The following is a 27,533-nucleotide window of genomic DNA, read 5'->3' as shown; positions in this document are numbered from 1 at the left end:
TAAACAAATAATGTGACAATGAAAAAAATGGCGTCTGTAAAAAAGGCACAAATATTTACCTCATAACTATCGCTTCATTGTATTTTTTTTGTTACTGTCGCATTTTCCCCCGATATATGATGAATAATCCATCCAAACAAAGGAAAAAAAAAAGAAACAAACAAAAAACATTTAAAGGGTTAATTATATGAAAAAGAACATCTCGACCACTCCTTGATGTGTGCTATTTCTGGATCGCGACTCTCGTTATATTACTGTGTTTCACCTATAAAATCTTTCGAAAATCCGGCTGTGGCCATTCACATCTGTGTCTTGACACGCGATGATACATGATGCATGGACTTTTTGGATCGAAACAAGGTAAGTACGCGATAATATCTCATTAAAATCATGGCGTCTGTAATTCTGCTGTCGCGTGCTCTCACCTCCAGGTAGGGTTTTGCTGTTAATTTTTTTGTTTTTTAAATGCCCTCCTGTTCAATTTTTTTCTCCCCCCAGAAAATTGAGATTTTAAGCTTTCCAATGATGTATCACACATGCATACAGGACAATTTTGAATTTTGGCCAAATTGGGGGTCTCAGAGCTTCAAGAACTTCAAGTCACCTGAGTGTTTTCAGCCATATATATACATACAGTCTGTGTAGCTTCTGAAAATACATTCTATCAAGTCACTGTTATGTTTCTCCACAGAAAATGTGCAGAAAATGACAAGATCTGATCTTGAATGCATCACAGCGGAGATTTTGCCATATACAACATCTGAAATTAATGTTGCATCATTTTTATCTTTCAGTATGCACAAGGCAAGTTGCACCCAGTCATATTGGATTGGACGGCTATTGCTGTCAAAGACATCCAATGAGTAGAAAACAAATCAGATTATCTTTGGTGTCTTTATTTTCTGTGTTTCACCAAATACAGTGCTATTTTTCTTACGTCACCCTAAAGAATCATATCTAATTCAATGACTCTTTTTAATTCTACATACATAATGCATTGAGAACTACATCCAGCGGTTGGACAAAATACTGGAAACACCTTTAAAAAAATCAACAAAAACTAATTTAATATGATTTAATAGATAAGCCTTATGCGGCTATTACAGCCTCAATTCTCTAAGGTGTTGATTCATACAACTTATGAATTGTTTCCTAAGGAATTTCAAGCCATTCTTCAGTTAGAACACCCTCTAACTCTTTTAGAGACGATGGCGGTGGAAATCGACGTCTTAATTGAATTTCAAAAACTGACAATAAATGTTCAATAATGTTGAGGTCTGGGGATTGTGCCAGCCATACGAGATGCTCAACTTCATTAGAATGTTCCTTATGCCAGTCTTTAACAATTAAGTTCAATAATTATGATGCCAAAGTGTTAGGTGTTTCCATTATTTTGTCCAACCCCTGCATATACATGTAATAAATTAGTTAATCAGCATTAGCTGAGGAGCTGCGAATGCCATTCTAACTCCACGCACACCATTATAGTGATAATGAAAACCAATAGCTTTTAAAATCAAATAGTTGGGATGTTAGTAAATGCCCCCCCCACCCCCCTCCCGCCCAAAATGAAGCATAATAACGACTAAAAGCAAATGAAAACTTATTTTTTTTATAAACTCTTAACACAAATTAATGCAATGTAATATTATGTTCCTTATTTGCTTTCCTAATGTTTAAAGGGTGTATTTGTATTTCTATGCTGCTGAATGCTTGTCAAGGCAGTTTATACAGTAAAACAAGGCCTCTTATTATCCGTAATATGCAATTTGTAACACAATGAGCATAATTAATGTAAAACTATACGCACCAGTTGTCCTTGCGCTTGCAAGTCAATTGAAGTTATTGCATTGTTAACCATCACGAAGCAGCACTGCATTATCAGACGAATAAAACTAGATAGCCCAACAGACAAGATGGTTCCTTGGATCTTTTTTTTTTTTAAATTCCTGTTTCTACATTTCTATATTTTTTATTTGTCCATGAGTTTAACTAAGCTCTGGCGAAGGTCGTTGAGGTCAAAGATCTTGATGTCTAAAATTTCGATAGCTCTCTGGAGCTCAGTGTCAATGCGGTCTCGATCCCCCAGCGAGTTGCTCAAGTTCTGCTCCGTATTCTGGATGCGACGCTCCAACTCGGAATTGCGCATCTCAACTTCCTGTCAATGAGAAGCAACGGCAAAGATACTGAAAAAGTTAAAGTGAAAACTAAAAATAATAAGCAGTAATGTATACTTTTTTTCTCTTACCCGTAATCTGTGAATAGCTTGATCTCTATCCCGCTCAATCTCATGATAGTCTGACTTTTTGCTTTGCAAAATGTGAATTTCCTGCCAAGAATCATGAAAAAATAACAACAGCAAAAAAAAAGCATTACAATAATTTTTTGGTTTAATACCGCTGAAAGTTTACTGACCTCATCTTTGGCTTTCAACAGAGCCTCCAACTCCTCCAGAGACTGTGTCAACTCATCTTTCAGTAAGTCACTGGGGCCGTGACCGCCGTGAGCCTCCAGGTCGGCCACCTAAACACACACAAACACAAATTTGCTATTTATGAGACTCATTTTGTACGTATTCAGGTTTCCCCCTAAAAATTTGAAGGAAAAGCCTGGCAGCCCACCAGGTTTATTAAAGACAAGGGGAAACCCTGGTATCACAGTTACTTGTCCTATGATTTTAGAAGGCCTTCTGTGCATATACTTTGTACTACTAGTTCAGAATTTCAATTTTTATTGAAAAATAATTCAAAATAGTAATTAATATATATGCAAAATACTATACCAATCAGTTTCTGACTACCAAATTAAAATTTAAAGAGTAATATTGCTTTAAATTAAAAAAAAAAAAAAAAAAATAGAAATTAAGTCTGGAGTACCCAGTAAAATGTACATTTTCTCTAGACTCTCAAATAAAACCATTAAAATTACATTTAACTTCATTTTTGGTATTATTTTTCTTCATGTCCATCTCTTGTAACTGTGGGAACATTTGCATTAACATAACACAGTACTGTATTTCAAAATAATATTTATAACTTTTTTAGCATGGTAAAAGAAAGCAACGAATAACACATTACGCTGCATTTTTACATAAGTTTTCCAAAAGAACGGGAAGAGCAAATTTTTCATATTTTACAACATTGTTACCATTGATTGAATGTCACACTGTTAGTCATTCAACTGTGTTGTGCAAATGATCCAAAAAAGAACATTTTTTTCTTCACTTTTTAGATTTATCCACTCGATCAGGATTTACAGCTAGCTAAACTGCTAGCTTTTACTCTACTTAGAAAAATCTAACATTAGTATTGATTTTCAACCATTTTACCTTTTGCCATATTGCTGTGTTTTCATCAATGATTACGTTAAAAAAACATTTAATCAAAGAAAGCTTTTCTTCATGACGATAACGAGACGATCATGAGCTAAAAACGTGTTTTCGGGGACTGAAACAACAAGACCAATGCCAGCTTTTGTCTGATGAGACTAGAAGAAAATGCTCAACACAATGGTGTGAAAAAATATCGGAACCTTTTGGAATTTCTCACATTTCTGCATAAAATCACCATCAAATATGATCTGATCTTTGTCAAAATCACACAAATGAAAAAATAGTGTCTGCTTTAAGTAAAACCAAACACCCAGACATTTATAAGTTTTCATATTTTAATGAGGGTGGTATGCAAACAATGACAGAAGGGGGGAAAATAAGTAAGTGAACCATCACATTTAATATTTTGTGCCCCCCCCCCCCCCCCCCTTTGGCAGCAATAACTTCAACCAGACACTTCCTGTAGCTGCAGCTCAGTCTGGCACATCGATCAGGACTAATCTTGGCCCAGTCTTCTCTACAAAACTGTAGTTCAGTCAGATTCCAGGGATGTCTGGCATGAACCTGCTGTTTTCATGTCATGCCACAGCATCTCAATGGGGATCAAGCCTGGCTGGACTTTGACTTGGCCACTCCAGAACGTGTATTTCATTCTTCTGAAACCATTCTGAAGTTGATTTACTTCTGTGTTTTGGATCATTGTCTTGTTGCAGCATCCATCCTATTTTTAGCTTCAACTGTTTGACAGAGGGCTTCATGTTTTACTGCAAAACATCCTGATACAGGCGGCACGGTGGCTGAGTGGTTAGCACATCTGCCTCACAGTTCTGAGATTAAGGGTTCTTCCTGTGTGGGGTTTGCATGTTCTCCCCTCCGGGAACTACGGTTTCCTCCCACATCCCAAAAACATGCATTGTAGGCTGATTGAACACTCTAAATTGTCCATAGGTATGAGTTTGTGTGAATGGTTGTATGTCTCATTGTGCCCTGCAACTGGCTGGCAGGGTGTACCCTGCCCTCTGCCCGTAGTTAGCCGTAGTTCCTCCGCGACCCTCATGAGGAAAAGCGGCATGGAAAATAAATGAATGAATGAACCATCCTGATACACTTTTGAATTCATTCTTCCATTAATGATTGCAAATTGTCCATGCCCTGAGGCAGCAAAACAGCCCCAAATCATGACATTCCCTCCACCATGCTTCATGGTGGGGATAAGGTGTTGATGTTGGTGAGCTGTTCCATTTTTCCTCCACACATGACATTGTGTGTTACTCCCAAAAAATTCAATTTTGTTTTCATCAGTCCATATAATATTTTAGCCAAAATTTCTATGTCCAAGTGCCTTTTTGCGAACATTAAACGAGCAATAATATTTTTTTTAGACTGTAGTGGCTTCCTTCATGGAGTCCTCCCATGAACACCATTCTTGGCCATAGTTTAACATATAGTTGATGTGTGCACAGAGATATTGGACTGTGCCAGTGAGTTCTGTAAGTCTTTAGCACTCTAGGGTTCCTTTTTTTTTTTTTTTTTTTAACCTCTCTGAGTATTCTGCGCTCAACTCTTAGCGTCATCTATGGTGGACGGCCACTCCTTGGGAGAGAAGCAACAGTGCAAAACTCTCTCCAATTGTGGACAACTTCTGTCGATTGATGAACATCCAGACTTTTATAGATGGTTTTGTATCCTTTCCCAGTTTTATACAAATCAACAATCCTTGGTCGCAGGTCTTCAGACAGCTCTTTTGACCGAGCCATGATGCACATAAGACAGTGCTTCTCATCAAGACAATTCTTACCAGGTATGTGTTTTATAGTGGGCAGGGCAGCTTTAAGCCACTAATCAGTGATTTGACACACACCTGACTTAAATTGTTTGGTGAAAATTGGTTTCAATGGCTCTTTAAGTCTTCTTAGGCAGACGGTTCACTTACTTATTTTTGCCCCTTCTGTCATTGTTTGCATGCTAGCCTCATTAAAAATATGACATCCTATAAATGTTTGGGTAGTTGTAGTTGGAGCAAACGCTGTTTTTCCATCTGTGTGATTTTGACAAAGATCAGCTCACATGTGATGGTGATTTTATGCAGAAATGTGAGAAATTCCAAAAGGTTCTGATACTTTTTCATACCACTGTAGTTTCCGTCACATGTTCACAAGTGTGACATTTTATGGGTAGATAGCCTGCATTGTAGCAGTGTCTGGTTGTGACTCTCCTGACGTGCTATGGCCAGGCTATGTTTTCTTGGCCAGAGAGAATATGTCATAAGGCTTTAGGCTTTAAAGGTGTGAGTGAGTGAGTGAGTGAGTGAGTGAGTGAGTGAGTGAGTGAGTGAGTGAGTGAGTGAGTGAGTGAGTGAGTGAGTGAGTGAGTGAGTGAGTGAGTGAGTGAGTGAGTGAGTGAGTGAGTGAGTGAGTGAGTGAGTGAGTGAGTGAGTGAGTGAGTGAGTGAGTGAGTGAGTGAGTGAGTGAGTGAGTGAGTGAGTGAGTGAGTGATCGATCATCACACACTAAATGTAATTCGTAGCGTTACCAGAGCATTTGCGTTAGCATTAGACTAATGCTAACGGCAAGCGACCTCTAAACTCTCAGATAACTTTTTTTACATACGTACAGTTCGTGGCGTCCAGGTGGCTATAATTTATTGACAATAAAGTACTGTTTTCCGGCTGAGTGTGTATATAATCACCAAGTTGGCGTTGTCCTTGTAGATGCTACAACGGGGTCGGGAACATTTTTGGCTGCTAATAGGTTAATTGCTCAACTGAGGTGAGTTTGCTAGTAGAAAAAATAGAATTTTTGGCACAGTGTTAAACAAATAATAGTAGAGTAGCAGTTGCCTTGAAATTAGCTCTGAAACATGATTATTGATTGCCAACATGTCTTCACTGAGTTCAAGTCAAGTATGCCTGAAAGGAGCTACACATGGCAGTAAGAAGAGAAAATGAGCAGATGTCAGCTCCCTCTGGTGAGCTCTCTTTTTTGGTCCTAAGTGGGCCAGCCAAAGTAGGATATGGCTGTCCTACAAACTCCTCTTTCCTCTTGCTCGGCCACCAAAGAGACGTGTCGTGTCTCACTTGGCAAAAATCTCAAAGTGGCCCGAAATGACGTATGTGCTGGAAATGAACGTTTCGAGGATCGATACTGCGGGGCTGAGCTTTAATGGAAAGATCAAATTTAGTAAAGCTGTTATTGATGATTTGGAGGCGTGAGCGGTGTGCACTCATTGGAATGGAGCATGAAATTTGATTGAATCATAAAAGCCTCCGTAGGGATTAAATGTCTATACACTGAAAACTTGTGGTGAAAAAAAGCAAATTAGGAAATCGCAGCTCGGCTTACCTGCTCTCTGAGCCTTTCGGTTTCTCCTTGATATGCGAGGAGCTGTTTTTTCCACTGCTCCACATTTGCGTTGGCCTCGTGCAATGCTGCCACTAATTTGGAGTTGCTGTCTTGTAGCGTGAAGAGCTCTGCTTCCAGGTTCATCTCGCAGATGGACCTGCCGCCAAGCAAAAACGTCGTTAAAAGGCCGTTTTTTTTTTTTTTTTTTTTTTTTTTTTTTTGGAAGTGGGGGTATATTGTGAGTTTGTATGGTGATAACCTTCATTGGGCAAGTCACTATTTTTTGGTTAGCTTCATAAAGACCTGGCATCTACATGCGTGGACATTACATTTTGGATCATGTAGGCTGTTATTTTTAAATAGAATTAAGATACATGCAGAAATATAAGAATAATATGTCATGTTTGCGTGTGTTCTCAGTTCCTTTTTTTTCATTCAGCACCTGATTCAGCCAGATGGGCGGGGCCATTCGACACACCTTTGGCACATTAGGAACGCTCAATATTTAAGGACGCCTGTCACCATCTGTAAGTGTCGGACAATTGCTTGCTTCTTGCTTGCTTACCGCTGTGTGCTTCATCTGGAGAGCTATTGCCTACTTACGGTTGTATTCTTTGTTATCACATTGTTGTTGTGCTGGTATTTTTTGTTGGACTCTGCTATTATTTGTTAGTGCCTTTTCTGGCCATTGTTGCCTTCCCCTTGGTTTTATCGCCGACTCGGGTCGTACCATTTTTGTTGTTTTTTTTCTTACGTCTTCTGGTGTGCTCCCTTAGTTCTCGTTTTGTAATAATAAATACTACAAACGTCCACGTCTGTGTTTGCATCCATATTTGATGGCTCGCCGTGTCATAACATAATACCTGTATGAGAAATTTACTGCATTTTTCCTGCAAGTTCATTTTCAAATCATTTGCTCCCAAAAATGTATAAACACGTTTGATTTTTAATTGTTTCAGTGTCAAAAAGACGTACTTATGCGTCTTTTACGTTTTGTTTTGTTTTTTTCCTTTCAAAAAAGACATCTCTGGGTCGTGATTCAATTTAGCTCCAATGCACAAAGCTGAAAATCCATTTTAAAGCAATAAAACTGGCCACTGGAGGGCAGTAGCACATTTGGTAAGACCCGCAACCCGATTCAACAGCAACGAACGGCCGTGCGCCGGCGGAAGGCGACGGAATGGGTGCCAGGCGGCGGATGACCGAGCAGAACAACCGGAAGGACGCCCGGGATCCCAGGCGCTGGACGACCGAGCAGAACGATCAGGACCACTAGTGCAGCGGACGATGTCTTTGAGTTCGTGCTGCTTGCGAGCAGAGCCCGCAGAGACTCCAAAAAATTCATCTTTATGAGACAGACGGTGATGAGGGAAAAGTTTAACCGGTTGTCGCGGCCAGAACAACGTCATCTTTCAGTTAGTTATGTGTAAATAAATTGTTACTTTGCTATCAAAAGTTCTATTTGTCTTGTTGTGTATACTATTTTTTAAAAGGAAAACATTATTCATATTTTTGGGATGTAACTAAAGCAAAAAATAGCTGTGTATAAGTCAAAGTTATGTTAGAAATGTATGCTTTCACAAAAAGCTCAATTTCTCAGTTTTTTCATCAGAAAGTGGAAAATTGCTCAAACTAAGGTTTTTTCTAATGCTGATTTCTCAAGAATGGAAAAAGATAGGAACTTTTTTTGCTACGAACCCCCACAAAAACCACATCAACATCTTGCGTGTTCTTTTTTGCCAAGCTAGTTGTACATAAACCTAGCTTCAAATCTAACATTTTCTTGGTCCTTTAGAGCCGGGAGGCAACATATCTGGACAACGCCAGACAGCAAGATTTATCACCATCAACTTTCAAGTTTTTTACAGAGGTGAGGTAATTTTTCAGGTTTGTTTGCATCCAAGGATTGACACGTTGCCGAAGTACAGCAGAAGAACAAGCGGGAGGTAGGTTTAGTTTTGTTGTATGAATGATGCATGTCCACTTCACTTAAACTACGAGGACTGGCTGTGAATCCTCATGTTTCAGTGCCATTGACAGCACGAGACATCCAATCCATCATTCGTTGCCATCCTCTCCCAGTCAAAATGGATTAGACGTCCAGTGTCATCAGTGTCAGCCAATGAGTTTTATGTGTGCCTGATAATGGGTTAAGTAAAAAAAACCTGTTCAAATTAATAACGGCAAACTAATTCAACCGTGACATAATCCTGTCAATACACTGAGAGAACAGAGCTTGTATTAAAAAAAATAAAAAATAAAAAATCAATAAATGCTTATACGCTACAATTAACATCCAGCTCATTATTTGGTTGCTTCTGCAGTACAAAAATGTTTTCCCTTTTTTTTTTTTTTTTTTTTTCTCGGAGAAGGGAAACAGTAAGATATTTATGTACCATATAATTTGGTATGAACTTGGCTCAATTCGTACTGAACGCATAACTGTACCTGGGTCATAATAGTTATGGCTTTTGCATCATCAGGGTCCTCCCAGGATTGATCAATCTAAATTCAAGACTTTTAAGACGTTTTTTAATGCCATTTCAACTGAAAATTAATACTTTTCTTGCACCCATTATTTAGATAATATTGAATCATTAAAAAAATAAAGCACTGAACATCAAATTTAACCTCAATTAATAAGTGTGTTTGACAAAAGAATGCACATTTACTGAAGATGCAATTAAAACACATTTAAATATAAGGTCTTTCAGATTTTTTTCCCCCAGGATAAAATGGATTTTACACTATTTTTGTAAAGCAACTTCAGAAATTACATTTGCAATACAACAGGTTTCCCTTTTAAGAGGACCAAGTCAAGGTGGTAGGTTGGTGATTGTCAAGTTGGTCACCTTAACTGTAAAGTGATTGGGAAAATCTTGCAATTGGCAGTGAAAGTTTAAAAAACAGCCACTAAATGGCAGTAGGTTACCATTAATTACCACAAAATAAAAAAGCTACACATGACCATTTCCCTTGGTAATTGTTTTTTCTAATCACATTACAAGAAGTATACAAAACACATATGAATCCTTTGTTAGCTATTGAAGACATTTCTTTTAATCCGATAGAGAAAATCCATACTCTTATTCAATCAAGAAAAACATTTAAATATACCAGGAGGTGTTTTACTATCATCTACATTATAATTTGCCTATCACCATGCCATGTTATTCAGATCAACGTTACCCCGCACTCGTTCCAATCATAGTGTCAACCGTGTTCTGTATCTGAGGGTGATGGTGGATCTACGGCTTCGGTTTATCCATGCTAAGGCTAGTGCACCTGCCAATAGCCCATTGAACATGGCTAACTCTTGAGTCAAAACTACGAAATTCACATTCATTCGAAAGGCAAACCGTGCAGAAATACATTATTGCATCTAACACATTTTAATTGGAGAATTTGCCAACTTTGAAATGTTAAGCAGGTCCACTGCCTTCGCATGACTCATAAACTGCGACCCAAAGTATCTGGATGCGACTTGGTCGCCAATCCAATACCTCACATGCTGGTCCAACTGTTTGGACTTGGTTGTCTTGTTGAGGCTTTCGTCGAACATAACAACTAAGGCATCTGAGCAGTTCCTTACGTTAGCACACAGTACTGTGCGATTGCCTGCTGTTGTGATGTTGATGCTAATGATGCTAACAGCACGCACGCACGAGGTGCATTATGATTTGTAGTGCAGTGCATCGTAAAAATTCTACGTATCATCTTCGTAATGGATTAAAAAAAAAAAAAAAAAAAAAAAAAAACGATATAATTTAGGTTGCACTGAGATGTTCTTCAAAATTAAAACCACGGTGAAAAAATTCCAGACCTACGACAGCTAATTTAATACTTTTAATACCTTTAATAATGGAAAACTAAATTCAATGCTTTTTTAATACTTTTAATAACCCGCGGGTACCCTGATCATACATACCTGTAATTTTCGGACTACAAAGCGCACCTGATTACAAGCCGCAAACCACATAATTTGACACGAAAATGGCATTTGTTAATTGAAAATCCGCATCGGACTACAAGCCGCAGCTATCCTCACTGTATTATTTACATCAAAACATATTTGCCAGTAACAGTTTATTTGACAGTGGTGTCATAAAACTGTCATAAGACTGCCATGATTATGTCATGACACTGTCATGAGCATTAATGAATGCTTATGACAGTTGTCATTAAGTGTCATTCTGCAAATTATCTCACTTTTGAATAGATGTGCAGTGGTCGCTGGCTACTTTGCGCTTCAAATTTCGCGCCCTCAGTCCATCATGGATTTTTTTCTATTAAAAAATAAATAAATAAATACAGTATTTAAAAATGTTAAGATATATGAATGTATACATGTACAAATCATTGTTTTCTTTTATATACTGTATATCTCATTTACATATATCATAATTATTACATTTGCACTGCTTAAAAACCATTTATTAAAATGTATACATTTGAGGTTTTTTTTGTTTGCTTGTTTGTTTTTGAATTATACTTTGGGGGGAAAAAGGGAAAAATATGTTTTATATGTATTTCTTTCAAATGCTGTTAAATCTGAATAAATACGATGAACACACACACACAAAGTACATGTATTTTTTTTATGTAAAAAAGCTCTGCCTTTACTTCGCTGTCATCATTAACCCTAAAAAACAAGGGATCACTGTAAAAGATCCTAAACATAAATGTTCGTGAAAAAATTTGACATCTGTAATGGGCATTCATTAATGCCCATGAACGTGTCATATCATAAATATGACGGTCTTATGACATGTGTGTTACCTATTAAACCATAAATATCCACAAATAAGCTGCACTGGGCTATAAGACGCAGGATTCAAAATGAGGGGAAAAAGTAGCGGATTATAGTCCGAACGTTACGGTAGTTTTTAATTTCATTTCGATGTTATTTTTCAAATCCAATTTTAATTGATGTTCCATGTATTTATAGTTTTTCTTTTTAGAATATGTTTAGCTTTAGGTTTTTTTTACATTTCATACTAGTATTTGTTTCTCGTGTGGATATTTGTCCCTTGTGAAATAATTGTCGTAAAACTGTCCATGCCGAAATGAATACGTACAATTAAAATTACCCATAAAAGCTTCTTTATTAATTAATGGACATGGGCTAAAATGCATTTTCTCTTCAATAGCTGGTTTTCAGTTTTATGTACATATGTTTATGAACATAGCTGTTTTAGTGAGTTTTTGGTGTCTAAAAAAATCTTATTGTTCTGTAATTGAAATTTCATTTAAAAACAATGTTTTAGTTTTTTTGTTAGCTTTTGTAAACTAAATAACCTTAAACTGTACACAATTGTGTGTATCTGTGTATTCTCTAGTTTTTTTTGTTGCTTTTTTTTTTTTTTTTTTGCATGTTACAACTTCATTAAATCCAACTTTTATGTCCAAGGTCATCACTATAAAATTTCCATTGTTGGAATCAAAGTGCTTTTCATGACATTTTTCAAAGCTCATAACCAACTATCAGAAAGACAATTATCTGCTCTTTTGTTGATAAGATCCAAAATGTATTCCTTTCATGGTAATGAGGTTGAGCGTAATAAAAAGTGTGCATTGTATTTTGTGTGTAGAAAAGTTAAGTTTACCCCTCAGAGAGCATCTTTTTGATGCGCTCCTTCTCAGAGGACAGCGTGATGTCTGCACTTTGACTGCGAAACAGCTTGTCTTCAGGCCCGTTCACACACATGACTGGAGGGGACTGGAGGTCATCCGAGAGGTCCTGAGGAACACATCAGTAAATGCACTCGCCGAGCAAGGCGTGAATAAAAAAAAAATATTAAAGGCAGATCTTAGAGAATGATTGCCAAATAAGTCGCAAAAAGTGATGGTTTAAAAAAGCTGGCTTTTTCTTATTAATTCAATTTCCAGAAATATTACATTTACTGATCCAAAGTTTTATTATCATTAAATACAAGTCTGATCCAGTATCTGTATTGGGTTCCGATACAAGTTTAATTCACAGATCGGATTGACCCAACTTGTGAAAATTTCCCATCCATGAGCCATTTCTTGGTCCTCATCTTTTAAGGTGCATGAATGTGTTCAATGTGCCAGAAATGTAATTTGGGTAGCACCTTAACCGTACTCCTCAGTTTTATTACATTTTATCAACAGATACGCATGCTAATATTTGGTTTTGGGTCCATTTTCGTGAGCAACGTCTGTTTTGCCCATTTACAAGTCCCTCACCACTTTGGGCTTACGACGGAATTGGCAGTGTTCGGTGCACATGATAGCTGTAAGGGAACATCATACTTATTCAGCGGCAAATAATCCACCTTAGATTGCTCCATTTTAGGGAGTTTTGGTTCAACAAATGACTATCATTTGAAAACCAGGATTTGACACCGTCACTGCATTTAACATAAGCCCGAAATCAGGCCTCCTTGATGGCCATAAGAGCTGCATGTAGGGGGTTGAAGTCACAAAATGACACTCCCCCCAGAAATGTCCATAAATCCCGCAAAAAGTTGCCACTCAATCTGCCTGGAATACCATTTTCGTCATTTTTTTGGTCAAAAATGAGTTTTCACCTAAGAAGCAGGATTTGTCACTGACCCTTTTAACAAGCCAAGCCCAAAATGAGGTGCCCTTGGCAGCTGTGAGAGAGGGGGATAGTGGTTGGAAGTCCTTCATTTTATTTTTTTCTTCCACAGAAGAATCTAGTTGCTAAGCAAAAGTGAAGGGTTGTTGTCAAAATTTTACTAGTCTGTTGTTAATTTTGGAGAGCCAAGTTGTATGGAGCATCCAACTTCAAGTGGCAAATTTTTCAGAGATGAAACGGTATAACAAAATGGTTGATATTGTGAGAGAATTTTATTCATGTTTAAAACACAACCATTATACATTATATTTTGTATGTTTTTTGTTATACTTGCATGAGAACATTGTAGCATTAATCTGTTGAGTGTGCCTTGACTACTGCAGACTGTATCACCATATGCCCAAATATGGACTGTTATGTTCCTGCGTTTTTCAATATGCCCTGAATGAATACAATGAGGGACTGTAGTTTATCAGACTAAGCTTATTTTCGTTCTAGCCGGGACCAGCGCTCAAGGTCTCAGCTCAAAGATGCTTTTGTATGGAAAAATACCCAGGTTTGTGAGATGATGAGTTTCGTTTCTGAGTAAGTTTCGTTTCACTGTCGGCTTCGGCAGCGCAATTTCAAACAGTATAAATGTCCAGCCTCTATTGTACTTCTTCGTACTTTCTGGGTGATTACAGCTTCTGGTTGGGTCGCATCATTTTGTACCCAAGAGCTCTTGTTTATAAAGCCTTCGAAGAAAAGCAATCCATGGTTGGGCTCATATTCATTTCTGTAATCGAGCTATCGAGGTAACACTTGTCTTGGAGTTCAAAGTTGAATTTCCTTGACAGATATGTCATTGGAAATTAAGCTGATATTACCAAAACCTCACGACTGAAAGATGGCTAACTGTGCCACTTTGGTTTAAAATGACCTTTAATAAATAACTCAGTAAAGCTACTCACCTGTGAGAACTGTTGGTGAAATCCATTACGAAGTCATTACGAAGTAGACAAAACAAAAGAAAAAAATATGTCAACATAAAAGCTGTCATAATTCAAAAATTACAAAGAGAATTAAAGCAACACTTTGTAACTTTTTAGTTTTGGTCGATTTTAACGATGCCGGTGGACAAAAGCTGTAGTGTTTTGCCCATAGACTTGAATACCAGTTGATGGGACATGGGGCTCGGGGCCGATCTGTAGGGGCCGATCTATTTTGAAAAACTTAAAATACAAATATATTTAAAACCAAAGCTGCTAGCAAGCTAAAACCAAAACAGGCACCTCCCCCTTAGGCATATATGAGTCTCCATGAGCAGCGACATAAAAAAAATTCAGTCGTTCCCTAAAAAAATCCTGGTTAATTATTTTTTATACAAGTATAGCAAAACTTAAAATGGCTATAAAATTCTCAAATTTTATGCTAGATGCACAAAAACCACCAAATGCAAAGATAATCACCTATATTTTAAGGATCAATAGCAATATTTAACATAACATGTATAAGTTTTTGCCCAAAATAAACAATTTTTTTTTAATTTAGTGCAAGTTTTCAACAGCTAATAAAATTTTCACATCAGAAACTTAACACTTGCAGAATGCAGCATGCAGAAAAATGTTGATTTTACAAAAACATAATTTGCATTTTTCTATATACAATCACAACTTATTTAGGTTGAATTCCAATCTTACTATTGACTCAACACGGAAGCATGTCTTCCTGGCTATGTGGCCCTCATCAATTTTAGATTGAAATGTTACATAAAATAACACACGTAAAAGCCGATTTTTTTTTTGTATGGACGCAGAAATTACTACCAAATTACTACTTTTTTCCAAAAACGGGCAGTTAGCCAAAAATTACCTGATCATTTGAATGTAAACTTACACTACTGTGTATGGATACAACATGGAGGCCATCCCAAAACAAAGTGCTTATTAAGTTGAAAATTCTTGTAAATAAATGCATACACCACCGGAATTTCTATAGATATGAAGTCTAGATTCTTGGTTAAAATTAGGCCTGTCGAGATACCAAATTTTAGTAGACGATATAGTGTCTCATAAATTATTGCCGATATGCGATATTATTGCCTTTTTTTGTTTGTTTTTTTTTTCCTATTCAACCATGAATATACTGACAATACATCCTAATAAATCATATATTAAAATGCAAAAAAATTGTTATTCTTAAATAAAACAAATAAAAACTATATCAATATTTATAAATATTAAAAAAAACACACACACACAACGCATAATGAGTCATTTTAAAGTTCGTTAGGTGCAGAATATGAAATAGGTGAGAAACCCAATGTCATTTTTGTTGTCCGACAATTAGAGCCCATTAAAAGTGTTAAATTGATCCAAAATGACTGTCATCTTGTCCTACAAAGTGTGCATGCAACAAATTTTAAGACAGATTATTATCATTTATTACATCATATTATCATTGCCAATCAGATTTTTCATCATGGTTGTCATTTTAAATTCCTCCAGAAATCTGAACATGACGTGCTTTTATTTTGAAATGTTCACCGGAAGTACTTTTGCTAAGCCACTGACCGGAAGCTTTACACTCAGTAAAAAGAAACAAAAACAAAGTGCACTTTGTCATGCATGTGGTATCAGAAATAGATTTTTTTTCCTTTTGTTCTTATCGCTTGCAAATTCTTTAATCCAGCGAGTTTCATGTTTAAGTGTCACCTTTTAACCGAAATGTTGCGTTGTGGAGAAGAGCGCCAATGTTTTATCGCAGGCTAAAGTGGCTAGTACATTGTCTTTTTTCCATTAGCCTCAATGTAGCAATGATAGCGTTTTACAGTTTTTAACATAGAAGTGTTTCCTTATTTTGTATGTCTGAACTTTAATTCTGCGGCGTGTTGATGGCCAATAAACATCTGTGGAAGCTACTATAGTCTCCTATGAAATCAACACGCACGTGTGCCGAGTAGGCTTGCCACCTTTCAGAAATAGAAATAAAGGATGCCCCCCTCACGCCCAAAGCTGTTCTGGCGAAATAAAAAAGGGACATTCCCAAAACTCTTAAAATGCATAGAAATGTATTTATTTATATATATTCCGTATTGGTTCAATACGGAACGCAAATTTTATTTCCAAATTCGGAACGATTCCTTATTTCAATGGACGGGTGGAAAGCCTATTGCCGAGTGCACGCAGCACACGCACGCGCAAATGTATGCACGCACGCATGTGGCGATAAATCGCAGCCGCGAAAATTACCGCCCTCATTTCTATTTACCGTGCAATAATTTGACTTATTGCATATCGTGACAGGCTGAGTTAAAAGCAAAAAAGAGGCAGTTATCATTCATTTTACGTAAATATTTTTAGCTAAAATTACGCTATTGTTTAATCCAATGTGGCGGCTGTCACAAAAAGAGCTTTTTAAGTTGAAAGTGCATGCATGAGGCTCTTTTTTATAATAATTACCTTGAATCCTCTACCTTGAATCCTCGACCAAATCACTCTTGAGACAATCCTTCCTGCTTGTATGCGGTAAAAGATTTGTCAGTGCTGACGAGTTCGGTTGGGTGGGACGTCATGCCAGCTAGTGAAAGCCAGGCAAACATTTATTCTGTATATCCTGGTAGCCTACCTTTTTTTCTCCTCAGACAAAACTTTTTGTCTCTTGTTGCTCTGCCATCTTTGCAGAATTTGCGCGAAAGCGTATGCCGTAAAGTGCTTAGCACATTTGTATTTTTTTTTGGTGTGTGTGGCAGGTTCCTGACACCCTCCTCAAAGTTAATTAGTGCCGGTGAAAGCGATACAGACCCCCTCAAGATTTAAAAGACATATAATCACAAATGTTTTGAAAATATTTTTATAAAGGTGGAAAAGTTACCTGGTGTTGCTTTAAGACCTCTATTGGTGACTACAAATAGCTGATCTCTAATCTTCCTGGCTGTAGAGAGTGGTGTTCTCTATATAGGCACATTTTCAGCTCTATTATTTATTAATGGAAGGTGCTCAACTAAAATAAGTCACTGGTACTGATTGTTAATTATTCCTAATTGATCTTGCTGCTGTGAAGTGACAAAAGTGAGGAGGAAGCTGGCGGGATAATTTTACCATCGCCCTACATTCCTCACTGTCGCTCCCCTCTGAGATATATGACCCACTTCATCTTTCTTTTGTCTCTCTTACCGCTCACAGCATGCTATTCATTCTCTTAACTTCTCTGACTGATAAGTGGACACAAGTTTTTTGCTTACTGTGCTCACCTGAGGTGCAGCGATACTGAGGGCCGTGTTGGCTAGTTCTTTATCTTGTGACTTTTCTCTTGCCAGACGAGCGGCATCTTTCACTTCTTTGAACTTATCTGAGAACTTGTCCAACAGAAAAAAAAAACGATTTCAAATGCTTACAAATGTCTGGCAATGAATGAGTTAAGATGAAGTTTTGCATCCATTCAGGTGCTGTTACCTGGTGCAGTTGTTGCTCCGTCGCAAAACCCAAACCGTAGACTGTGTTGGCCCTGCTGTCGGCCCACTGCCCGAACTTTTGGGACGTCTTTGTAAACGTCATGCTGGGTGTAACAATGCAGTTGATGATTGCCTAAGGAGAAAGAAAGATTTCAGCAGGAGTCAAACAATAAAGTTATTGCACTATATAATTGTGGAGGACCAATTATGCCCAAATTAGACATAAACATATAAGTGAAAGTGAAAATAAAAATGATTATAAATATAAAAATAAGATTCAAAGATAAAAAAATAAACATGGAAATAGAGAAAAACAAATCAGAGTAAAAAAAAAAAAAAAAAGTAATTATATTTATTATTCAAAATTTCTGTCATTTTCAGCACAGAATCATTGATAGATATCTAATATTTATTTATTTAAAAAAAAAACGACTTAAAAAAATTATTCACTTGTAAACTTTTAAACAAATTACGTCGCAATGAAAAAAATAGTGTCTGTAAATAAGTGACTGATATACCTCATAACTATCGCTTAATTGTATTTTTTTTTGTTACTGTCGCATTTCCCCCGATATTTTAGATGATAGATAATCAAGCCAAAAAAAAACGTTTAAAAGGGTAAATATATGAAAAAGAAAATCTCAACCACTCCTTGATGTCACGATTTCTGCATCGCGACGCTTGTTATTTTACCATGTTTCACCCATAAAATCCCCCGTCAATCCGGCTGTGGCCATTCACAGCTGTGACCTGAAACTCGGTGATACATGATACAAGGAGTTTTTGGATCGAAACGAGATAAGTATGCAATAATATCTCATTAAGATCATGCCGTTTTTAATTATGCTCTCACATGCTCTCACCCACAGTTAGGGTTTCGCAGTTTAAAATTTTCTTTTAAAATGCCCACCTGTTCAAATTTTCTTCCCCCAGAAAAAACAGATTTTAAGCTTTCCAGTGATGCATCACACATGCATATAGGACAATTTTGAAATTTGCCCAAATTGGGGGTCTCAGAGCGGAACTCCAAGTCACATGAGTGTTTTCAGCCATATATTGAATTAAGAAATAAAAGCACTTTGATCTCATATTTATCAATTTCATTGTCTGCATGAATATACAAAGAAAATGTTATTCAAATGAGGGGGCGGTCCTATGCGGCCTTGGTTTGAACTGTTTGTTTGGATGACTGGTTGCTTATGTACATAGACGCTATTGCTATGTAGATGCTAATGGGTAGCGCTACTACACTAAGGTGGATGCTTATTGTATTCGCTAGCATTAACTGAAAATTCTAACCACTAAGGCAAATTGTCGTCTGCAACAGCTAGCTTTGACTAATCATTGTACTGTATTTTATGATGATGAGCGCGTTCTGTTCTTTTTGTTTTACTTGGTCGATTGACCAATAGGTGAGTTGTTCAACACACTTAGGACCACCCCTTGATGTAAAAAAAAAAAAAAGTCTTTCTTCACGTTTACAGTATATGAGAGCAAAGCGCTTTTATTTATCGAGCGATATTTAACTGAATATATACATATTTACTAGTATTTGTGTATTTATTTCCACATTTATTTTGTATTTACCGTATTGACCCGAATATAAGACGGTGTTTTTTGCATTGAAATAAGAATGAAAAAGAGGGGGTCGTCTTATAATCGTCATACGTCATACCCATTCACGACGCTAGATGGCGCCAGATATCATTGAAGCGATGTTCTGTCATGACAGATCTCAGCTACGCTCCCCATTCATGACGCTAGATGGCGCCAGATATCATTGAAGCGATGTTCTGTCATGACAGATCTCAGCTACTCTCAAGTTTAACCAGTTTACAATAATTTATTGCAATGTTTTTCCTTATTCAGATTTTGTTTCAAGACTACAGTTACAGTTAGACTTCACTTTGATGGTTAATGCAGTTATTGCAATTTTGTTGTTTTGTCACAACAGATTGGTTTATTTACATTTCAAAAACTAGAAGCCATTCATTTACGAATGTGAGTGCACTTTAGTTTACATATTTAAATGTTCAGATATCAAGATTTGAATGAGGCAAAATAACATGCTTTTTCTCTCAAATATATTGTTATACTCATTTGTTTCGGATGTACTGTAATTATTTTCTTTATAAAAATTAATTTGGTGTTCAAAAAGTCTTTTTTCAAACTTGAGTCTTGAAAAAGAGGGGGGTCGTCTTATAATCAGGGCCGTCTTATATTCGGGCCAATACGGTATTTGAAATAATTTAATCTTATTTCTTATATTAATTGTTGTTTTTACTTTAATTTATTGACTTATTTCCATATTCATTTGTACTCTTTGAATAATCTCTTTTTTTCTTTTTTTTTATATTAATAGTCGTTTTTATTTTCACTTTTACTTATTTATTCATTTATCTATTTATTTTTAATTTTGGCAGTTTTGATCCTCCATACTAAATGCCCCCCAAAATAAGTGACCTAGAACTGCTTAAAAAAATCAACAAAAGGTGACACAAAATCACCAAGAAGTGACCCAAAATGCCCCAAAATCAATAGGTTTCCAAATTTCAACAGAAAGTACCCCAATGTTCCTGAAAAAATCAACAGGAAGTGACCTGGAATCGGGATGTAACCCGGAATTGCTCCTAATCAACAGAAAGTAAATGGAAAATGCCCCATTATCAACATGAAGTGGCCCAACGTTAACAAGAAGTGGTCTAAGTGGTCTAAAATCAAGTCAAATCAAATTCATTTATAGCCTTAAATCACAAAAGGGCTTCACAGTTAACAGTGCACATTAATATGTTACAAATAAAATTAATAGTGAATCAAAGGCAAAAAAAAAAAAACAAGAGAAAAAAATGTTTCAAGTCAATATTATGGACTAATGTAGTGAAATAATGTAGAACGAAGCAGAATAAAGCTGAACAAAATGACTTTAAGGCAACTTCCTATTGATTTCAGGTCACAGCCAACATTTGTTGTGTATGTTGACATTGTCACATGATCACAGCATGATCATTCACGGCCACCCCTCCTCGCCCAAACTTTGTCATAAGAGGATTTCATGCACATTGTAAATCCACAATGCCAGAGAACCTTGCCGCACATCCGTTAGCTTCGGCAGTCTCAGTGGATGAAGCCAATTCATCCGGCCCTGAGCACATGATGAAGAGATATCAGAGCAAAACTATTTATAAAGCCCCTGACGTCAGTTCTGTGTGCTACAAAAAAAAATCCTGGAATTGCGGGTCAGAGGGGGCATTAGAAGAAGCTGTTCTCTCCATGTCCTTATTTTCCCCACCACACACCCCAAAAAACATGAACCGACTATGTTGTCAGTCTTCTGCTTTGACATGAATGACATAACAAGTTGGATGCAAGCAAGAGTGGAGATTACACTTGGAGGCAAAGACATGGCAGGATTGGGCCGTTGACCGCACTGCTGCCGCAACACACAGCTTTGCAATGTGGGTCAGACTGGAGGTGCAAAGAGATCAGATAAACACCCCACTCCCCCTCTCAGTGCTTGATGTGTCCTTCGTGATCTCAATCCAGATCAGCCACAGAAAAGCCAGGCTGTATTGTTTCTTTATTTAGAGTGTAGGAAACACTAGCTATATTTCTGAGCCAAATAATTAGGGTGACTGGATTTATTCATAAAGCCGTCATGAAATCTCATTTGCGCTTCATCTAAATCGCGAGACTAGAGCAATAAAGTAGTATTCGTCTACTAGTACCACACAAATATTGATTTAGTTCTACGTTTTTGTTGAACTAAACATGAAATCAACTCAAGCATTGCCAGTCGTAGCACATCACAATTGTCAGAACAAATTTTGGACTGTTCCTCTTTACAAATTGACTAATTATCAAGAAATACTCGAAAATCTGAATCACTTCAACTGACTGCAACATGTACCGCTGCTCAGTGGCTGTCATTGACGCTGATGGGTGTGATGTAAAGCACATTGAATGACCTCGTGTTGAACTGTGTTATAAAATACATTTGTCTTGCCTTAACTTGATGGACCAGAGTCGTTCGAGAAATGAGCTGTTTTGGCATTACCAACCCAAACATTTTAGCATATTATCACTTACAACACACAAAGTATCAACAACCTTCCCTACTAGTAGCTTTAAAGGGGAACTTTGAAGTAAGGTTGGCCAACCATGTTTTTGAATAATATCAATGGCTAAACAATTATAAGCATATTTTCATTATTTTTTTTAACGCAACCCTTCCAGATTCTTTGTTTAACCCATAGCAACGCCCTTGACAACGAAAATGCTTTTCTTCGGCAATCTTCGGAAATCTTCGGAAATTACGTCACACCTAGACGTGCGAGGGGAGTCCACCATAGAACAGTATTGTTTGCTGCATTGCTTCTCGGGAAGATGCCACAGCGGTGTGTGGCGATGTTTTGTTCTCACTCAAAAGAAAAGTTGTATGAGTGGCCAAAGGATAGCAGGGCATCTTTCGTTCGCACGAAGCGAATGAATTTCACGCCATCATCGAGTAGTGTTCTCTGCTGCAAACACTTCGAAGATGCCTGCTTCCTTAACCGGTCTGCTTATGATCAAGGATTTGCCAAAAAGTAAGTGTGATTTTTGGATAGATGACTGATGACTTTGTCAAAGCATAGCTGCCTACTGTTGTGGAATTGAACAGTATAAGCTATGAGAGCCGCTGACAGGTGACAGCTGAAAAATAGCGTGTTGGTTTAGCGTAGCCATTGAGTCAATCTCGCAGCGAATCAGCGAGCGCGAAGGTCACGCAGTGAATCATGGGAAATGTAGTCTCGGGACAACACTGAAGTGGTGCTTTGTAATCTGTTCGTTTGTGTGAAAAAAACACATTTCCTCACGCCATTAGACGCCAATTCCTGGCGAGAGCTGTGCCGAGCTGTGTTCTAACTTTTCCATAAGAACTGCTCCATGTGGTAATAAAGAGACAAGGTTGTCAGCGCGTCGTGTGTTCGATACATTTGTAAACAAAAAGCTCATAACAAGACACTATGCACAATCCGTTTAAGAGACGCTGGAGTGGGAGGTGAGGAGGAGATCGGCGAGAAGCAAAACTTCGCGGTGGAATGTGGCGGCAGTCCGCTATTATTTTGTTTTCTTATTGTTGCCACAATAAAGTGGAGAAAGCCACCGAAGACTCATCTCCTTCTTTCCCCCCAACGTTTTTATATTATTATTTTATATGCACGAGAGCTGCCGGATCTGCCAAAATTAACATGAAGTCTGATTATTATTTTTTTTAACAATGTCATCAGATAGACAAAAACATAACATTATGTGCAAATGCCTGCATCTTCAAATCATAAAAATAATAACAGCCTATATCTTACCAATGTTGTAATCTCGATGGGTCTTGTATCCATTCCATGTCAGGTAGTCTAGGTACATTGTTTGCATTCTGATTAGCGTCTGGCTAATACATGTTAGATCCAACATAAAATTCCAAGCTCCTCTTCTTCCTCCAACTCTTCAAAAACTTGGATCTCCTCCCTTGCACTCGGTCTATCGCTTATATCACTGTTTGAATCATTGTTTGAAGGGCTTTATTTGGCGGCCGTATGTATGGAGCTGCCAACGCTGTTCCCGGTGTGACGTATCACTTCCGGGTTCGTCCCCTTTCAGGCTCGAACTTCGGAAACGCGATTATTTTGTCAAATATACAACATATAAATTATTTTTTCATGCTTTATTTGGTGGACAATGTTTAATTACTTTACTTGTGACCCTATTTGGCATGTGAAGAAATTAGTTCACACTACAGCTTTAAAGGTAGTTCATAAATTAACAAACATGTAAATTCATTGTTTTTACTGTTATAATTGTAATGATATATAATAAAAATATAATCAATATCAAATGATTTAGCAACTATTTTGATAGTCAATTCATCGACCCCAAAATTGTCCAACTCTTCTTTTTTGAGCCTCTCAATACAAATTGTTTTCTTTTCCTAATTTATTTACATATTTCTTTTTTACAGTGGTATGAAAAAGTATCTGAACCTTTTGGAATTTCTCACATTTATACATGAAATCACCATTAGATGTGATCTGATCTTTGTCAAAATCACACAGATGAAAAAAACAGTGTTTGCTTTAACTAAAACCAACCAAACATTTATAGGTTTTCATATTTTAATGAGGATATTATGCAAACAATGACAGAAGGGGGAAAAAATAAGTTGGTGAACCATCACATTTAAATATTTTGTGCCTCCCCCCCTTTGGTAGCAATAACTTATAACTAACTTATAATAATTTTGTTCCTCTGAAACCATTCTGAAGTGGATTTACTTTTGTGTTTTGGATCATTGTCTAAGACAATAAAGACATCCATCCTCTTTTTAGCTTCAACTGTCTGACAGATGGCCTCAGGTTTTCTTGCCAAACATCCTGATAAACTTTTGAATTCATTCTTCCTTTAATGATTGCAAGTTGTCAAGGCCCTGAGGCAGCGAAAAAGACCCAAATCATGACGCTCCCTCCACCATGCTTCTCGGTGGGGATGAGGTGTTTATGTTGCTGAGCTGTTCCATTTTTCCTCCACACATGACATTGTGTGTTACTCCCAAACAATTAAACTTTGGTTTCATCAGTCCACAAAATATTTTGCCAAAACTTCTGTGGAGTGTCCAAGTGCCTTTTTGCGAACATTAAACGAGCAACGATGTTTTTTTAGACAGCAGTGGCTTCCTCTGTGGAGTCCTCCCATGAATACCATTTTTGGCCATAGTTTAGTTGATGTGTGCACAGAGATATTGGACTGTGCCAGTGATTTCTGTAAGTCTTTAGCAGACACTCTAGGGTTCTTTTTTAACTCTCTGAGTATTCTGCACTGAACTCTTGGCGTCATCTTTGGTGGACGGCCACTCCTTGGGAGAGAAGCAACAGTGCCTAACTCTCTCCAACTGTAGACAACTTCTCCTACTGTCGATTGATGAACATCCAGACTTTTAGAGATGGTTTTGTTTCCTTTCCCAGTTTTATACAAATCAACAATCCTTGATCACAGGTCTTCAGAAAGCTCTTTTGACCGAGCCATGATGCACATCAGACAATTCTTCTCATCAAGACAATTCTTACCCGGTGTGTGTTTTATAGTGGGCAGAGCAGCTTTAAACCACTCATCAGTGATTGGGCACACACCTGACTTAAAATGTTTGCTAAAAATTGGTTTTCAATTGCTCTTTTAGTCTCCTTCGGCAGAGAGTTCACTTATTTATTTTCCCCCTTCTGTCATTGTTTGCGTGGTATCCTCATTAAAATATGCATACCACTGTAACTCATTGGTTGCTATTGACGGCGATAGACGTCAATCCAATTTGACTGAGGGGATTGGACATCTATCACCGTCAATGGTAGTAAACAACTCATGCCATTCATCCCAGTTAAAAAGGATTGAATGTCTCTCACTTTCACAGAGGTGAATTAAAAAAAAAGCAAAAGAGGAAAAACAAGAAATAGGAAATATTTTTGTTTTATGTTTTGTTTACAAAAGGGAAAAGAAATTTCTTCAATTTTCAATTTTTCATTAGTACATTTTTATTTATTTATTATTGTTATTTTTTTTTTAAGCAATTTACATTTTTAAAGGGGAAAATAAGTATATCTTCTCTTTTTATTTTTTGTTTTTTGTAATTAAATAACAATTGAAAACAACCAAAATAATAGGATTTAAAAAGGGGTAAAAAAAACCAAAAAACAACTAATATTCTATTATTGTAGTGAGAAACATGAAGTCAGTGCGCATGATAAACTTTCGCTGGCCACACAAAATGATGTGAAGAGAGGAATAGGCCCACGGGCCTTGAGTTTGAGACCTGTACTCTCACCTTAGTGCCACCCACGCTGATGATACGGTAGACATTGCGATTGGAGTCGAAGAAAAAGGACACGTTAACTGCATGTTTGCTTGCAGGGATCCAGTTCCTCTTGGTGGTCGGGTCAATTTGGAAGACATGAGCCCGCGTGCTGAAGATTGGCTGCTCTCTAGAGGAAAATAACAGAAAGGTTAACTCATTCAGTGCCATTGAAGGCGATAGACGTCCAATCCATTTTAAGTTGGACGGATGGCAGCGAATGAACATCATTCATTGTTTAGTTGAAACCGATTGGATGACTACAGGTGACAAACTCATTCACTCAATTCACAGCAGATAAAAAGAGCCGCATGTCAAGACATTTATCATCGTCAAAGTCACTGAAAGAGTTTGTAAGTAAAAATGTGAAATTTGGATTTTATAAATTTATTTAGATCAATTTTCATTTGATCTTAATGTCCAATGCGTTTTAACTGATTGTGATGATTAATTGACTAATCCACAACTAATTGATTATCAAATTAATTGACAACTATTGTGATAGTCGATTAAAAGTTTTGACCTCAAAATTTGTTGACCTCGAAGTGGTCCAAATCCCGTTTTTCGGCCTCTTACTAATAAATACACGCTAATTTAGTTATTTATTAATTTCTTTTTAATGTAATGTAAATAAAAATACAGTGAATAAATAAAGTCTAAAAAGTTTTTAATTTTTTTCTCTATTGACTTTTTATTTTCGCTTTAAAAAAATATTTTATATTAAAAAGAATAAAACGGTAAATATTCCCTTTTTATATTTTTTAATTTAAAACATATTTATCGATTAAAGAAAAAATTGGCAAATTTCAGATTTCTTCAGATACCAGCAGAGGATTTTACTTTTATTTATTCACATTTATTGTGAATATTCTGTTTTAGTTGAATTAAAAAATATTTAACCTAAAAAATATTCAAAATAAATAAATAAGAGTAACTACATTTTTTATATAATTTCTCTGACTTCTGCAATCAAGCAGATTGTCTTTGTAATGATTTTTTTTTTAATTGCAAACTTCTGCTTTATCTTCAAAAAACAACAACAACAGTTAAACAAATAATTTCAATAGGCTATGATTATTCAAATAATCATTTGCGGCATCTCTAATATCCAAAAATATTATAACTAAAACAACATCACAGCGATGAAATTCTCACAATCACATGAAAAATATGATCATTGTAGATTTACTAAATTGTTAAAAATTACAATATGAAAAATTTAGGGTACCTACAATTCCCAGACTGCAACGCTGCTGTTCTTTTAAAGAACTACTGTCATATATGCTGTAGCTCAGGATTCTAAGCAGCTTAACACAATAACACGAGAAGGCTATTTCAGATAATTCTGTCTATGAAACATATTGTCAGTCATCACGTTTCAGATTGAACGATCGCTTCAAGCCCTCCAAATGAAATGGACGTTTATTGCAGTCAATGAACTTCCAAGGCAACAAAAAATGGATCTTACCTTTCTCTGTGATGGGGAAACATCTTAAAAAGTGTTCACCACTTCTTTTCTAAAGAGAGTTTATGCAGCAAGTTATATTGATAGCATTCTCTCAGTTTTTTCTTTCAAATAAATTCCTTCCCAACTCACCCCATGTCGTTATAGTCTCTGTAATGACTCTGCCTCTCAGTCTCCACTTTCCAAGAGTAAAGATGCTTTCTTTTCTGCGGTGCCGTGATTGCTCTGCTGTGTCAAAGCTTGGAAAAGGTGCGCATTTTGGGGCAAAAAACAAGTATTTTCGTGCCTTTACCCCCCTCTCCTCTCCTCTCTCTCTAAGAGCTCCGTGCCGGCCGCCAGAGCTGCCTGATGTGCTCAATTTGACAGTCTGCCGGACACATCAGTCGGCGCGCACAAGCGAACGCCACCTGCTGGCAGAGAGAGGAGGGGCAGATTTAGATAATTGGTCAGTAAATATGTTTTACCCCTCATTAGGCACTTCATTTTGACTGGCCAAGGATTGGACGTCAAAGCGCTGTGAATGGCACTG

General features: G+C 37.0%; 1 protein-coding gene across 2 annotated transcripts; it reads right to left on the bottom strand.

The window, feature by feature from the left end:
* Positions 1–900: 900 nt before the first annotated feature.
* Positions 901–27,357, bottom strand: LOC130929347 (homer protein homolog 3-like). 2 transcript variants are annotated; one of them, XM_057856441.1, is made up of 10 exons: positions 27,137–27,357; positions 27,008–27,056; positions 25,513–25,669; positions 17,671–17,802; positions 17,469–17,573; positions 12,279–12,412; positions 6,673–6,829; positions 2,416–2,523; positions 2,249–2,329; positions 901–2,158 (listed from the first exon to the last, which is right to left on the bottom strand). In XM_057856441.1, exons 2-10 carry the CDS (start codon positions 27,028–27,030, stop codon positions 1,973–1,975), a joined length of 1,083 nt encoding a protein of 360 aa, XP_057712424.1. In that variant the 5' UTR covers positions 27,031–27,056; positions 27,137–27,357; the 3' UTR covers positions 901–1,972. The 2 variants fall into 2 exon arrangements, with proteins under 2 accessions (XP_057712424.1, XP_057712425.1); XM_057856442.1 differs by having other exon boundaries at positions 12,279–12,391.
* Between the last annotated feature and the right edge of the window lie 176 nt (positions 27,358–27,533).

This window comes from Corythoichthys intestinalis, chromosome 14 (assembly GCF_030265065.1).
Source record: "Corythoichthys intestinalis isolate RoL2023-P3 chromosome 14, ASM3026506v1, whole genome shotgun sequence".
Lineage (NCBI taxonomy): Eukaryota > Metazoa > Chordata > Actinopteri > Syngnathiformes > Syngnathidae > Corythoichthys > Corythoichthys intestinalis.
This window is presented reverse-complemented; position numbering and strand designations above follow the sequence as displayed.